The following is a 16,703-nucleotide window of genomic DNA, read 5'->3' as shown; positions in this document are numbered from 1 at the left end:
GTCCCTATCTACATTCTAATGAAGCTTCTTGACTAACAAAAGCACAGAGAAGTTGAGGAATCTGTCCTTGGTTTCACTCTTTTCAGAGCAGAGGGTGGTCGAGCCCTGAGGATCCTTATTTCCCAAGGATCTGACTTCAGAGACTGGCAGGAGCAAGAAATGGAGGTGCAATGATGTGCTCTGCCCAGAAATGCCTTGCCTCCTTGTCCAGGTTGTCCTGAATTTAGGAGCTGAATTCCCTGACCGTTGGAGGCTGTTGCAGTGCAAAGAGAGAAGAGTTAAATGTTTGCTTGTTGATTTATTTATTTATTTATTGGTACGACTGGGTTTGCAACACGCAAACCACAAATATGATTAAAACTGGGTGGCACATGGTTTTCCTATTCAGCAGGAATTTTAAGATCCTTTCCCTTCCAAAGATGCAACCAAGACCTTTTGGAGTTTGAAATATTTGCCATCCTGGAGGGAAATGCAGGTGGCTTGTTGATCTGGGTTTTTTGAATGGGATGTAAAGGGTGGAAGTCTGTTCTCCTGTTAGACTGGGCAGAATAAAGAGGCATGATCCTGGATTTATTTTGCCCTGGTTACTGGCTTTCACTGCCATGGAGACTGAGTGTCTTCCTTTTTCCTTGGGGCAAAGAAACCTTTGCTAAGGATGGCTTTGAACATCCTCCAGCATAAAATCAAGCTGCTGCCTTGTTTTATATCAGGGCTACAAGGTTTGAGAAAGCTTAGGATCTTTGTATCTATGGGGTTGGCTGCACTGAAGAGGTGAGAACATTGCAGATGAACACTCTGATCGCAGGCTGGGATAAAACCACTTGTTTTTGTCTTTATCCAAAGTGTCTTTGGTTGTGACCCATCACTCACTTGCACCTGTTGGTGGAAGGAATGTTTTTTTCCCAGTGGTTAATTCTAGCTGCTCTTTTTAAAACATCTGCTATTCCTCCTCCAAATAGGAATTTGTCCCGTTTGGGCACTGAATCCTGCCGTGCTTTCGCCCTCATTGCTTAGTATCACATTTTGTCCTCTCCATGGATGTGCTCGAGATGGCCTGAGTCATCTCACTCTTCTTAGTCATAGATGAGGCAGTTCAAGATTTTAAAGCCTTTTTTTAAGGGAAAAGCATTTTTGCTAGCTCTTGAAATTTTATGGCTTCCTCTTGCGTCCAGTCCTGAAGGCGATGCAGCCAGGCAAGCAGCTTGTAGATTTGCAGCCTTGGCAGAACCAGCTTTTTAACCTAAAAACCATTCCTGACTTCTGCAAGAGCACTGTGGCTCTCCAGGCGGGGCGTGGAATGGCTCCTTGCGTGCTTGGATCCCCAGTCCTGCCAGAAGGGCTGGCTTTGGGATGTTCTCCTCTGCAGCTGTGGCCCTCCAGCCTTTTGAGGACGCTTGGAGCAGGGTTGTAAAAATAATTTTTTACCAAACGAGCCCAAATTTCCGAGGGCTTCACCTGGCTGCTGGGTCCTCCCTGTTATCTGCCATGCTGTCACCCGAGTTTGTACCAACAGCAGTTTTACATCACACTGGTATGTCCCCAGTGAGGTTGGTGGCCTTGGGACCTGCCAGGCCAGCTGGGTCCTCACTCAAAATGTGCTTCATCGATGTCGTAGGGCACTAAATTTTTAATCACAAAGTCACACAGGGCAAAGCCAAATGCCTTACAGAATTCTATTATTTCTTCTTTATCTGCCAAGGTTGAAATCTCATCAAAGAGTAAAATCAGGTTTGTTTGACAAGCTCTATTTTCCACAAAATCACGTCTGGCATTAATTATGTTCCTATAGTTTAATTCTTTATTAATGGAATCTCATATCGGATTTTTCCATTATTTCTGCTGTGATTGATGTCGCACCAATTGATCGGGAATTGCCCGGCTCACTCTGCTCTCCAAACTGTGCTGCTGCTTTTGCCCTCTGGTCTGCTGGAGCTGCACTTCCCTTCCCAGCTGGATGAAATTTGGGCATCTGTTCTCCTTGGCCAGGTGACCTGGGGGCGTGGAGTGCTCTGGTACTGCCAAAGGTGGCTCACACAGACTGTGTCCCCCATCCCCAAATCCACGTGGCCAAGGAGAAATCGCATCCTCAAGGCCAGGCATCCTAGGGAATCTCCCATCCTTATCTCTACCCACCAGCTTTTTTCCTCCTGTTTTCTCCCCCATCCTGCTGGGGAAGGCACAGAGAGCAGCTGGGTGGGATAATAGGCAGCCACCCGTGGTCAGCCAGCCATGGCAGACTGTGAGTGCACACAGAGGTGTCATGGAGAGGCCCAGAATGATCTGAGGAGGTTCTTGTGCGGCTGAAATGAGGCTCCAGAGGTGGTGGCTGTCCCCTGCTTCTGTTGTTGTACCTGCTGGTGGTGCCCCTTGGCAGGTGAGAGTGTGAGGGAGGCTGGTTAGAGCTTACCCAGAGGAGGTGTGGGATCCTCCATCTCTAGTGCCAGGGCTGAACTGGGCTGACTTTCTCTTTTGATGAAGGCAAGGAGGGAGAGGATCTGTGCTAGGCAGAACAGTCAGTCCATGCACAGCCTGACTCCTCTTGAGACACTGGAGCGTCATGGGCGTGATTCCAGGTCTTCCGCAGACCTCTGATCTCTGACAAGCTGGATGTTTTCAGGATTTCTTCTTCTCTGCCTTGTTTTGCTCAGGATTTCTTTCCTCTCTGTCTCTCCCAGGTTCCTCAGTGACTCAGCTGCTGGCCCGGGACCTGGACAATGACCCGCTGGTCTTCGGGGTGGTCGGGGAGGAGGCCAGTCGGTTCTTTGCCGTGGAGAGCGTCACCGGTGTCGTGTGGCTCAGGCAGCCCCTGGACAGAGAGGTAAAGCTGGGGAAAAACACCTCTGCTCAGATAAATGGTGGCTCTCTACCGTCTGTGGCAGCTGAGATGGGTGTTGCACCTCATGGAGTTGGGAATCTGGGTGTGTTCGCGTTGCCTAGCCACTCCATCAGTGTCTCCAGTTCAGTGGGGACACGGGGAATAAACAGCATGCTCTGGTTTGATCTGACTTGCTGGTTTTCCTGGATGCCAGAATAACATCTGTGGGTCTGGAAGTAAAGGAATTAATAAGTGGAGATGATCTACCAAGGAGCCAGGGTGCTCATACAGTCAGGGAAATCTACAAACTTCCTCTTTAAATCTCTATGCCAATTAAATCCTTTACTATTTAGAACAGCGTGTGAAGAGATGTGAGGTATCCCTGCTTATTCAATCTCATCAAGACTTTTCATCCTCTTGTGGATTCAGGCTGCTGGATGCTAAATTTGGCAAGATTCTCGCCTCGAAGCCGTTTCACACCCCTATTTTCAATGGCAGCTTTGGTGTGCAAGGCTGGAATCCCATCCAGGTGCCTGCTTTACTAAAACCTTGGCCCCTGCCACATTCCTGGAGCAAGGAGGAAGGGATGGTGGGAAGATTGGGGAAATACTGTGTGATTTGGGCAACATACTTAATTTGCCCTGTGCTCCTGCTGCCTGTATTTAGTGCTGCTGTGGCTGGCAGCAGCGTTGGGAAGATCAAACCCATTAACACACCTCCGGCGCTGGCGTTCCTGGTTGGAGCCAGCCAGGCATTGGGATGCAGAGGAGCAGGGTGGTGGATGCTGCTCAGGCTGGGGTAGGGGGGAGGCCAAACCCAATTTCACAGTGTTAAGAGCGAGACTTTGGAAAAATAAAGTGCTTTTCTTCGCCCCTCTCCCCTCTGCCTCCCCGTGCCAACAGCTGCTGGTGTGTCATAAATCTTCCCTCATTCAAATTCCTTCTGCTCTCTGATACTTCCCATATCAGCCTGAAGCCCAGGAGGGTGATCAATAGATTTTAGGTGTCTTGTGGTGTGGAGGGTGGGAAGGGAAGGAGCTGGGCAGAGCTTGGATGCATGGATGGGCTCAGCTGGGAGAGGAGCCTACACCCATCAGTGATCCCAGGACCTCAAAGTCAGCCGTACATGGAAGACAGTGAAGACAGACCAGTGCTGGGAATGGATATGGGAGAGGTGTAAATGAGAATTTTTGGTGGAGGAAGCAGTAGGAGGGAAGGGGTGGAGGTGGGCAGGTGGTTAGGAGCAGAGAACACTGGCCTGGATGCACATGGTCAAAAAGTCAGGGGAGAGAAAGCCACGCAGGAGAAGTGGTGGGAAAGAAAAAGGAAGAGGTGAATTCTTGTACAAGAGAGGAGGAAGAAGGGAGAAAGAGTCATAGTAAGGTAAATGATGGAGGAAAAGATGAAACAGAGAAAAAGAGGAAGGAGCAAATGTATAGAGCCAAAATGAATTTTTAAATTTTCCTATGAAGATTAGAAAGAAAACGGATTTTTTAAAACATGGCAGACCCTGAGGCTAAAGAATTGTGCTAAAATAATTTTAGAGACAGCGGTTGGTATGTGGAAGCTTTCTCTGATTATTTTATTGCGTTTTTAAAATTTAAATGCTCAACAGGTTGTTTCTTATCTCCTGTTTTTCCTTTCTTCCGAGTAAGGGGAAAAAAGGGCTGAAAGGCACTGATGCAGCAGGGTGGGATGGCACAGGGAGCAGAGTATCTCCTCTCCCTCAGGATTTCAGCTCTTCCTTCTGCCTACAAGCATTGTCCCGAGGCAGGAGTTAGGAAGGGCTTTTTCCCGTTGTACTTCCCAGCTATTTGGATGGAGATGTGGGAGCAGGGGGGGGCCCTGTGGGGGGCAGTTCCCCAAACCCTTCTCCAAGATGAGCTTCGACTATGGTGCAAGCAGAGCTCCTGCTCCAGGCACTGCTGGCTGCTGCCTGTCCCTGAGCCGATCTCATTAGGAATAAATCAACCAGAGCTGGAACACGAAGAGCCATTTCAAGCTGGCTTTTCCAGCCTTTCCTGCGTGATGCTTTGGAAACATCAAGTTGCTGTGCTCCAGCAGCTCAGGCAGGGAAGGGACACCAGAGGTGGGAAGGGATTGCCAGGACTGGAGGGGAACAAAACAGCAGCTGGTGGTCAGGTACCAGATAGATGTGGTGGCCTGAGTCCTGCTGTCCATCTTTACATGATGCCTTGATAAAACATGAGCAGAACAATTGCTGGTGGGAAGGAAAGGGTCAGGAAGAGAAGGTCTGCCTCCACTAGCAATATTCCCCTGCCCTGATCCCAAAAACATTTGCTCTTTCCCCCTCATTGCTCATCCCAGCATCAGTGACTTGAATAGATCCCTATTTCAAGTTGCGAATTTAGTTAAAGCAATAAGGGGCAGAGAGGACTGTGTGGGCACTTTCATGGAATTTCAGCCAGTTCTTACTACAGACCATGGATTTATCCCAATATTCCCAGCTTGTGTGATAGGTAAGTTGGGAAAGCAGCAGCAGGATTTAGATGTCCTCACTGAGACTGTGTTGCATTGCCATGAGTCATAAATCTTACTGTGTTTTAAGTGCTCAGCTGCCAATCAGGAAGTCAATTCCTTAGTCCCTGCATCCTCCTGACCTGGGGCAGGACATCTCCTGTGCCTGTGGAATACATGGGAGCCCTGCTGGCATTCAGATTCCCCAGCATTTTCTGCCTGGTGTAGGTAATGGCACTCAAGCAGCTCTCCTCTTCTGGAAGGTCCTGAAAGCATTTTGCGTGTAATAACATTGGCTAAAAGTCCCCAGCCTGCCATCTGCAGATAAACACTACAGTATCTTTAATTATAGGTTTTTTTCTTCTCTTTCCCTTTCAGACTAAGTCAGAATTCACGGTTGAATTTTCTGTCAGTGACAGCCAAGGGGTGAGTGTGACTTCTCATTTCATGGTCTGTGGCACGGACTGAGGGGAGCAGGGGGTGTGGGTCACTGCGGGCCCTTCTGCACCAGGGGAGAGGGGTCACCCCTTGGCCCAAAGCCCAAAACCACGGCCACAATCTGGCTTTAGGCTCTAAATCCACACATAAAGCTGACACCCTGCTGTTGTCCTTGGGCCCACAGGTGATCAAAGGGACAGTCAACATCCAAGTTGGAGACGTGAACGACAACGCCCCACAGTTCCACAACCAGCCCTACAGCGTCCGCATCCCAGAGGTAGGGATCATCTCTGCCTGGCTTCTGGCTCTTCCCTCGGTGGCCATTTGTGCTCTCTGGTTGCCACCACAGAGCTGGCCACTGGTGTACAGGGGTTGTCCTCCTGCCCTGGACCCTCATGAGGTTGCAGGAGGATGAGAATTCTGGAAGCTACTGCCTGAAAATCAGCAGAAGCTAAGTGTTTTGGGTGTTGGGGGAAGGAGGAGGAAGAGGAGATGTGGAGCTTTGGTGGCATCTTTCCCATGACAAATGGGAAGTTTGCAAATGAGCATAGATGAGAGTCTGTGTCTTGTTCTCTTCCTTGGAGCTGGGGGGATGTGCAGCTCTTGTCACAGTGCTGACCTGAAGCAGGACCAAATATTTCTCTAAATGCCTGAATTCCAGCAAAGGCTTCTGCCCTGGCTGGTGATTTCCTTTAACAGCTCCATAGCAGGACTTGTCCCGTGATGTCCCTGGAATAGAATAGGTGGGAAAGGACCCCAGGAGTTCATGTGGCTCAAGCTCCCACTTATCCAGCGAGAATTTTCATGTTAGATCAGATTGCTTAGGGCTTTATCCAGCCAAGTGTTGAATATCCCCAAGGACAGAGTTTCCACAACCTTCTGCTGCTCTCTGTGCTGGCCACTGCAAGGGAGGTGACATCTACTCATCCGTCAGGGAGAGCTTCTGCACCTGCAGCCTGACTTGGCCAGGAATTTACAGGTCTGATGTGAATTTAGGCATTAAAGCTGTGGCTTCTGGTGCCAGGAGGAGAAGGTCAGGGTATTTAATTTGAAACAGGGAGTCAGTAGGGCATTTGACATCTTCCAGTGGAGGAAACCTCTTCCTCTTGCACCACAGTGCCAGGGCAGAGCAGTTTTTCCCAGACTGTTCCTTGGGGTGTGGGTGAGGTCCTGTGTGCACTGTGTGTGTGAAATGAAGCAGCTTTGGTAACTGAGAGGTGCAAACGATTGTGTTACCAGGGTGTATTTAATATTCCTGCTGCTGCTGCCTGCCGTGCTGGGATTTGATCCCTTCCCGTCCCTCTGCTGTGAGGATGAGGTTTCTTCATTACAGCTGCTTGTGATGTACGAGTGGGGAGTTGGAGTCTCATCTTTGCACCAAGTCATCTGAAACCTCCCTGTGAGAATGACACTGGGTCAGAGGCACTTCTGCTGCTCTTGAGAGCATGAGTGGTAGCAAAACCCACACGAGGTGCTCCTGCCTTCTGCTCAGGACTCTGGAGCTGGCGGGTGGCTGTCGTGCCTTGCTGCTGCTGCTCCCGGTCATGCTCTGCCTGCAGAGGTCTGTAAAGCAAAAGCAATGGCAGTGGGATGGGAGGAGAACAGTCTCCTCTCCCCTGCCCTCAGATTTACCTCTGGTTTTGCTATTATCTGCCCTTCATGTGAAGAGATGGAAATGGGTTTCCATGACTCCCCTGGGAATCGGGACTGTTAAGTAACAGTTTTTTATGTACCTGGAGTATCTGTGCCACATCTCTTCTTGCTGATGGCTTTTGTCCTGAGAGCCAATTTGCAAAGTGGTCTTCCCCATTTCCAATATTAACCTGTGCCCAGCTTGGGGTCCTGGTTTGGAATCATAGAACCTTACAGTCACAGAATGGTTTGGGCTGGAAAGGACCTTAAAAGCTCCACTAGTTCAGCTCCTGCCATGGCAGGGACACCTTCCACTGGTTGCTCCAAGCCCTGTCCAAACCAGCTTTGAACACTTCCAGGGATGGAGCGGCCATAGCTTCTCTGGGCAGCCTCTGCCAGGGCCTCACCACCCTCACAGGGAAGAATTTCTTCCTAATACCTCATTTAAGCCTCCTCTCTTGCAGTTGAAACCCATGCCCCTGTATCCGATTACTCCATGCCCTCATATGTAGAAAATTAGGTCTGGCTGAGGAAGGGGAACTGCAGGCAGGTGATCTGGACAAAAAAGTATTTAAAAGAAGAGGCTGAACCTTAGAGCCCCTCTGTGCCATATCACAGTGTTTTGCATGTGAGATTCGGTTCTGCTGGGAAGGATTTCCAGGACTGCCTGGTTGTTTGGGGTGCAGCAAGCCCGGTGTTCCCCCGGTGCAGCCACTGAGCACTTGGCCTTTGGATCTGTGCTCTTCTGGAGGTTGGCCTAATCTAATTATAAGGCAGCGTGTGCCAGCTTCCAGTTTCTATCCATGATCTTTAACCAAGGGCACTGATCAGAGGTAATGAGGCACAAACGTGTTGCTCTGCCAGCATCCTGAAGGCACTCCTGTTCTTTTGCCAGGGAAGAGAGAGCCTTGCTTTGCCAGGCACTGTGACAGCAGGGGATGGGATCTCACCACCTAAAGAGGACCCTCCAAGGGCTACAGTGCGTTGGAGATGTCAGCAATAGACATTTTCTGTGCGTGGTGGCACGGCTCTCAAGGAGGAGATGTGCACTTGGCTTTGAGACCTGTGCTGAGCCACAGGTTTTCCCTGTTGCTTGTTCATGAGTACTCAAAGCTGGAGGTGATGTGGCATGGAAATGTGGCAGGGGACACGTGGGGAGCTGCTGAGGCTGGGGAACCAGCCGTGGTGAGGGATGTCGGGTCACCCCATGCTCCAGACAGCTTGAGGGTGAGCAGCGAGGGCACAGGTACCAAAATCCACCTCAAAGAGCACCCAGCACAAATCAAAGGGCCTGTGGATAATGAATGAAGAGGGGCTGGAGCTTGGAGAAAGAGAAGAGGCTAGTGTGGTTTTCAATAGACTGGCTCTGTGCAGATTTGGCAGCTAATGAGGGTTTTTCTCTTTTTAATTTTGAGATAAATGGATGTATGGATTTGCAGTTGTCGTAGCTAATGGAGCAGCAACCGAAGGGCTATTTAAACCTCGCTGCTATTGTGTGGCACTTGGAAAGTCAAAGGAAGAGTGTGCATAAATAAATGGAACATGAAGTAAACTGACCTTTAAAAACAATACTGCCTCTAAATACCCATCCTGGTGTTATACGCGGTCTGCTTGGTGTGAGAATGGGAATTTATTTGGGCATGGGCTGTGGACTGTGTTCCCTCTCTGATGTGGGAAGGGAGGGAGAAGATGCACCACAGCAGCTCTGAATGCCCAGACCGGGAGCTGCTGGAGTGGCACTGGTCCTCTGTGCTCGCTGTGTGTTAATCTCATCCCTGGAATAGCTGCAGGGGGCCCCGTGCCGGGAGAGGGATGTTGCTCCAGCGTAATCGTCCGTCCCGTCTGGGCAAGGGCACCCTGTGCTTTGCTTGTCAAAAAGCAACGAGGCGGGGCAGGCGCTCTCAATTCTGCAAAGAAAAGGGGAATCCTGCTAGAATTGGCAACTTAATTCACCAAGCTGGCCCCGGCAGAGCTCATTAAGTTCCCGTGTATTCATTTCAGGCTAATGGCTGTCATGCTGGCTGCTGTTTGATTTGCCGTAATAGACTTTTATGGCTTTCCAGTTTGCGAAGACGTGCATGCCCGTGGCTGTGCCCCATGGTGCTGCTGTAGTACATTAGTTAGCTGCTCGTGTGCTTGCTACTCTGACCTTCAGGGTTTGTTCTCCTCTTGGATGCATCCCTTGCACTTCATCTCCTGCTCACAGCCTCTTTTTTACCCCCCTCACCCAACCCCAGGGTACCACTTTTCTGGGAATCTCAGGGTTTTGGCTTTTAAACAAGGAGAAATCTATTGCCAAGCCTGTGGCAGGCTCTTGTGGCCATGCCTCAGTTTCTGACAAGTCCAATCTGCTTTATCTGACCTTTTTTCTGTTTGGCTGGATCCGTAGGGAACTCAGAGTTGTTGGATTGTCATGGTTCAATGCTTTTAGGTGAAGTAAGCAAGTGGAGAGGAGCCAAGGCCCTCTTTCTGGTTTTGTGGTACCTGGTGTGATGGTGAGGTCAGGGTGGAGTGTTCCCCCGGGGTGCCTGCTGGGTGTTCTGTCCCAGTTCCAAGCAGGAGCCCTTCTGGGGCTTCCACACAGCTTTCTGTTTGCCTTCAACTCTGGGGGCAGTGGTGGAGTCACCATCCCTGGAGAGAATGGGCACTTGGGGATGTGGTTCAGTGGTGGCCCTGGCAATGCTGGGAGAATGGTTGAACTCAGTGATCCTAGAGGGCTTTTCCAACCTAAGCTATACTATGAAGTGAACAAACTTCAAGTCTAGTACCTCCTTGGGAAAAGCTGTTTTCCCCTATAAGCCCTCAATATCCTGAGCTTGCTGATCAAGTTCAAACCATCTGTGGCCTTCTCTTGGCCTTGGAGCATCAGCAGTTCTGCCACGCTCTCAGAAAGGTCATTTAATTGTTGGTTTCTTTGCTGATGGTTTCCACTGAAGTTTTCTCTCCTTTTGTGCTCTCCCCACCTCATTCCTTCTGTTATATTTATAACACACCAAGTGATTTATGAAGTGATATGTATTATATCTTGAGGTTACACCCCCTCATCCCTGGAAGTGTTCAGGGGCAGGGTTGGAAGTGCAACCTGGTCTAGTGGAAGGTGTCAGTGGCAGGGGGTTGGAACTAGATGGTCTTTAATGGACCTTTCAACCCAAACCATTCCATGATTCTATGATCTTCCAGCAAAATGCTCGGTACTGGGCCAGAGATTGCAATGCAGCACCTCAGTCATTCATGAAATCACAGCTGCACCACAAGAAAAGTACCTGTAACTTCACAAGGACACAGGACTTATAAAGAGTTCTGGTCTCGGATTTGTAACCAAAACCCTCTGCCTTGGGAATGTGCTCATCTCGTCCTGAATTCAAGCAAGCACCAGTAAAGAGGCAGGGCTGTGGGAAAGGAGTTTAAACATGGAAAGGAAAGTTTCTGGTCTGCACGCAGCAGTGTTGAAGCAACCACAGTCCAGCTTGCAGGTGTCTTATCTCCTGAGCTTACCCCTGATATGCCAATTTATTTTAATTGGGAGGCAGGCAGGCACTCGCCATCAGCAGCAGTCCCTTCTGCTCCGGGAGCAGCCTTTGGGATTGAGCCTTCACAAGCTGCTGGACACCATTTCCATCCTTAGTATGGGGGGGTAGCTGAAATTGTGGCTTTTACGATGTCTTTTTCTTAATTGTGCAGAAAGGTATTTGGCAGGGAAGAGGAAGGAGGGTAGCGTTGCTGCCCTGTCCCATTGCACAGCCTGGAACCAGACTGTGCTACACAGTGAGCAGGGGCAGGGAGGAGCAGAGAAAGGCCCAAAAGCCCTTGCTGTAATTAAAATTATTATTTTGCTTTAAGGGTAATAATGTCAGTAATTACATCAGTTTCCCTGCCATCCTGCCGGGGAGTCTTCAGGGGCTCGTATAATTCTATTGCCATGGCTCGAGGCCTGATGCTGCGCATACAAAGCAGCTGCCACGAGCTGAGCTCCCCCTCAGCTGCATTAGCTATTCCCTTGCACGCTCCCAGACACCTTCTGGGGCTTTTTTTCCTCCCCTCCTTTAAATAAAGAGCCTTTACATGGGAAGTGATGATAACAGAGCTGATAAGGAAGATGTTCCTACCACATTACAAAAATGTTCTATGATCATTGCTGGCTGCTTTCCTTCCTCATTGCTTTTTTCTTTTTCCTTTCACTCATTGTTTTCCTTCTCTCCTTATCCCTGTGTTTCCATGTGGAGTTTAGAACTGAACAAATAATTTACAGTGAATAAATTATCCCCCAAATCCAGCCTTCCCTTCCTTCTGCCACTTTGAGCGTGCAAAATTTGCAAGTGTCTTCTTGAACTTCTCCTCAGCGAATTGGATGCAGTTTAAAAAAATTATTTATTTCTTGTGTTTTGTTGTTTTTGAAACTTCCTGGAAAGGCAGCAAGTGATGTAGTGAGTTATTGAAGCTGTGTTCATTAAGCACTGTTGGACAGAAAAGCTGGTTCTCGTTCCTGGGTTGATCAAGCACTTCCATCTCTCCTCCAACCTGGCATCCCATTGGCATGCCCAGTGCTGGTGATCTCTCACCTCCAGTGCCTGTTGGAGAAATAGGAAGTGGGGATATGACTGGTGTTTGCTGTAGCAAGAGAGTCTCTGTTGCACAGGTATTTGGTGATAATCTGCAGTGGGTGAAACACCTCCCAAACTTCCTGGACACCCTCAGTTTTAATGGTGTTTATTGTTGCTTCCCACGTACAAGCAAAACATAAATGGGCCAGGAAGTGCAGGCCCTGTCTTGGGCTTTCCTTCTGGCTTTGGGATGCTAGCAGTGTCTTCAGGCAAGAGCTTGGAAGCACAGCAGGCACCAGCTGTCATCTTCTCCCTGCTTTTTTCCACCATGACTGGAGAAAAGCACTTAAAACAGACTGCAGTGCATAGAATAAAACACGGGGTTGGGGCTGAAGGGTTTGCACAGCTGATGTTGTAGATGTCAGAATCCTAGAATGGTTTGTGTTGGAAGGGATATTTAAAGGTCATTTAGTCCATCCCTCTGCCATGGGCAGGGACACCTTCCACTAGACCAGGTTGCTCCAAGCTCTGTCCAACCTGGCCTGGAACACTGCCAGGGATGGGACAGCCACAGCTTCTCTGGGCACTCTGTGCCTGCCCACCCTCATTTTAAACAACTTTTTCCTTTGAAGCTGTGACCAAGTAGGTGCTCAGACCTCAAGCATCATTCCCTCTGAAGGTCATCTGGGTGCAAGTTTTTGTTGTTACTGCTGATGTGTTTGCTGTGACATCAGAGGGGCTCGAGTGATGTCCTAGGAGAAAGAAAGCATCCACTGTCCCTTGTCTGGATTCACCAGTGAACAGGAGACCCTGGTCCTTTAATACACGTGACTGAGGAGTGAAATGAGAGATGCAACAGAAACTACTGGGGCGGAAAACTCCAAATGGCGTGGAAGTAATGTGTAAAGTGTCCTGGAGATAACAGTCATTTCCACCAGGCAAAACTTGGGCTCTTTCTGGAAGGGTACTGCAGCAAAGCAGGGGGCAGCCTGAAAAGTAGAAATAGTCGTCCTGTTCTGGCCGGTGTAGTGCTGGGCAGGACATGGGGGATGGGGAAAAGCAGAAAGGGGGGAAAACAGCAGATTTTGAGAGGAAAGGGAAGCCTGTGTGGGGCAGCAAGTAATTCAGTGCCTCTGTGGAGGAGCTGTCATGCTGGGAAATTAGGAAATTATCTTGAGGAAGGGAAAGTGTACAGCAACATTCTGAGTGAGGAGAACACAGGCAAAGGGGGGCAAGGTAACTTGGAGAAATCAGTAATCATTCCTTGTGGAAGAAAGGGGAACAAGGAAAACATCCTCACTCCCCAAGCTCCTTCGCATGGGTGCTGAGGGCACGTATCTGCTGATTTCATAGCTCTGATGGGTCTGTCTCAGTGTCATCCTGGAGGTCAGGACAATGTCTGAGCTTAGAATGGCTACTGCCAAGCGATGGTGGCTCCTCAGGATCCTGCTGGCAATGAGTTGCTGAGACCACGCATGTTCCTCTGGAGCAGAAAGAGTGGTTTGTGGTCCCGCTGCACTTCCTGCTGCAGGAGCAGCTTAGGCCTGGGCTGGAAGGTCTCTTTTCCAGGGGACGTTCCAGCCCAGCCCTTTCAGTGTAATTACACTTACACATCTGGGTAGCAGATGGCTTCAAGGTCTCTTCCCTGTCCCTGGCAGGAGGAAGGGCTCTGTGCTGCTGGGAACAGAGGAGTGAGGAGGGAATGAATGTGACCTGCTGGCAATTAGTTTTGTTTTATCTCCCTTTCCTCTGGTCACCATCTTCTCCCAGAAGCCTGGGATGTAACTTATTATCTCATGCCAGCCAGCAAAAGCTGCATTCTCTCCCCTCACATCCCTGTTTTGTTTACCGCCCTCTCTGTACTTCACCTTTGGAGTTGGCAGCAGGACTGTGCCTGGATGTAGGAATGGTTTTTAACTTGTTCAGGCAGTGAAGGCGCCGTCTGAGTGGCAACTGCTCCATGCCAGGAAGCAAAAAACCCATCACTGAAAGTATATTTAATGGTTTTTACCCATTAAATCATGCAGTTTGTTGGTTTAGGCTCCTTTTTCAGTCACAGCACCTAAATTAAGGGATGATTAAGGTTGTGCTGAAAGGCGCTGTGTGAGGGACGCAGGAATTTTGGGGTCCAGGCTCTTTTCCACCTGCAGTAACCAAGATCAGCAGCAGATCTATGAGGTGGGTGCACATTAGCATCCTCACTCTGTGCAGCACGGGAATGTGAAGCTGCAGCTGGCACAAGAGGCACTTTTTTCAATAAAAACACCATTTTTAATTAAGATGGAAATATTTAGGGAAAATGTTGCCATTTTGACAGCAAAGCTGGGGAGAAATGCATTTCAAAAGAACCATAAAAATCGCTCTTGCAATAGATTCATTCCAATTTCTTCTTGAGAATTGCATTTTGTGTTTTATTAGTTTGTAATGTGTCAGTGACAGTCATGTATAATAAGCTTTCTACTGCTGGTCAAACTTCGTGGTAAAATAATAGACTAAATCAGTCTCTCTATAAGTTTTTAAAATATTTATGTGTGAACTAAACTGTTTGTATCACTTTCAAACTATTTTCATTACAAATGGAGGGATTTTGATCTAAGTAGAAGTTTCAATCAGAATTAGGCAGCCATTACTTAATTTCAACCGTTAATTGCTGTGGGAACTTAAACTGTGGTTGATTTATTTTGTCAGCACAAATAATGGAGAGAGCAGGGAGAGTGCATAGAGGGTTCAAGGCAATTTTGGTTCAAGGAGAAAAAAATGGGGAGGTTTTAGTTTTGGGGATTTGCTTTATGGGAGATTTGTAAAACATTTATTTGTTTTTCTGAGACGATGCAAACCCAGTGTGGGTGAAAAAGGAGAGGTGGTCACAGCTGTCACATTGTGTAGGTTGATGGTTGCTTGTCCCTCTTTTTCCAGGAAATTGAGCTGTGTGCTGGGTTTGGCCACATCTCTGGGCTCAGGTGAATGGTTATACCAACAACTGCCTTGTTTTTTAAACCTTGCCTTGCCTTTCATTGTGGTGATATGTTGCTTCCTTAGGCTTGTCCTGCAATTCTAAACTGGAAAGGGTAATGGGAAGGAGTGAAGGGAGAAGAGGAGGTATTGGTGAAGTCAGCCACCTCTTGCCCAGCCTGTGTGTGATTAATCTCAGTCACTCACACATGTTTGGAGGCACCTCCTGACCTGGAGTCCGGCTGGATGTGCCGGGATGGCCACCAACACTACCTTCAAACTGGTGCTTCAGAAGGAAAACAGGAGTTTGTAACTGATAGGCTGGTATGCTCATCAGGGGATGCTTTCTTAGCACTTCTCTGTTCATTACCATGAGGAAGATGATCTTTCCCTAGTTAGTAAATCTTTATTTAGAGGTAAGTTGAGAGCCTGGTTTTCCGACCTGTGGAAAAAGAGGGATGTACCCATGCTCCATCCCATAACCAGAGTTGGATGAACACACTGAAAGGGGAATAATTTTTACTGCCTATGTGATTTGGATGACCCCAAATCTACCTGGGTCAGGAGCTACTGTGCCAGTGCTTGGAAAATCACTTTATTAAATGTGGTGGAAATGCACAGCCAGATGCGTGTCTGCAGATTCCTCAGCCTCCCAGGAGAAAACGCGCCCAGGATCTGCTGCCCATGCCTTGCCTTAGGGGGGCTGAGAGGGTTAAAGCACAGTGTTGTTCCACTGCAGTGAACAGCTGATGGCCTGTGTAACATCGAGGGGTTTTTGGCTGGTTGGGGAAATAGCAGGACATGTGGATGTTTTGTTTTCCTGTGTATAACTCATGCCTGCGGGGAAAGAAATTCTGCAAAGAGGCTGTGCCTGCTGGTGTGAGCCCCACGAGGATTGTGGCGCTGCAAATCGCCCCAGTCCTTGCAGTCATCAGGGAAACGGGTGTCGGGGAGAAAGGCCAGGAGTTGTGCAGGTGGGGATCTCTGCCCTGTGGGACACAGTCGTGGCATTGCCTCTGAGCACACCTGCAAGGTCCTGCTGGGGCCTGAGGACTGCCTGAGCTTCAGGAGGAGGGCTGGGAGAATGCTGGAAGCCTGGATCCTCCTCCAGTGATAGGGATCACCACCAGCCTGGTGTCCCACCATGTCACAGGGCTTCACTGCAAGGCTTTCCCTTGGCCGCCTCCTTTCTGAGGGCCTCGAACACAAGACCTGCCCTGTGTGAAGGGCAGTTTTCCCAGCAAGGTTGTACCTCCAGAGCGTGTGCTCCATCATCTGTCCCTTGTTACCACCTCGATGTCTCGCTGTGCGCTCACACGTCACCATTGATCTGCCCAATGTCAGGAGGAGGTCAGCTCTCCTCCAGCAGGCAGCAAACCTATTTCTCACCTGGTTGTACAAAGCGGTGAGTGCTTCACCACCTTCTTTTCTTACGATGGCACCTCTGAAAAAGAGTGTCTGCACTTTGCTGGCCCATGTCTGTGGGGTGGATGGGGTGTTTGGTGGCCCAGATGCTTGCACCTAACACCAAGGAGCCTGATCCCCATATGTTTTGGGCTTGGGAGTGGCAAGCAGAGGCTGGAAGAAGAGCAAGGAGGAGCCACATAAATGGTAGCTGGTGAGGAAAGGAGAAGCAACCTCAAGGAGATCTTTGGGAAAGGCAGGCAGCAGGGACAGGGGAGCGGAGCCTCACCTCCCTTCTGCGCGTTTGAGCTTGAGGCTGGGCTTCAGCAGGCAGGCTTTATTTGGGGGGGATCGGCTTAAAAAGCCTCACCGGAGCGTTATGGAATTGGAATGTTGAAGGGTAATTGAGCTGAAAGCCATTCTCCTCCCGCAGCCCACGCAGCG

The 16,703-nt window shown here is 49.2% G+C and overlaps 1 protein-coding gene across 12 annotated transcripts in view; it reads left to right on the top strand.

Moving 5' to 3' along the window:
• CDH23 (cadherin related 23) overlaps positions 1-16,703 on the top strand; it is a 181,895-nt gene that overhangs the window by 37,055 nt on the left and 128,137 nt on the right. For 11 of the 12 annotated variants that reach the window (XM_042033492.1, XM_042033493.1, XM_042033491.1 and 8 more), the window contains exons 4-6: positions 2,676-2,818; positions 5,671-5,718; positions 5,915-6,007. In XM_042033492.1, the coding sequence (XP_041889426.1) occupies positions 2,676-2,818; positions 5,671-5,718; positions 5,915-6,007 (284 nt within the window). The remainder of the gene's footprint in view (positions 1-2,675; positions 2,819-5,670; positions 5,719-5,914; positions 6,008-16,703) is intronic. The other variant, XM_042033494.1, reaches the window with a different exon arrangement.

The sequence above is a fragment of the Corvus kubaryi genome, unplaced genomic scaffold, assembly GCF_017639235.1.
Source record: "Corvus kubaryi isolate FWS band 111438036 unplaced genomic scaffold, C.kubaryi_AGA036_p1.0 37357, whole genome shotgun sequence".
NCBI classification, from domain to species: Eukaryota; Metazoa; Chordata; class Aves; order Passeriformes; family Corvidae; genus Corvus; species Corvus kubaryi.
This window is presented reverse-complemented; position numbering and strand designations above follow the sequence as displayed.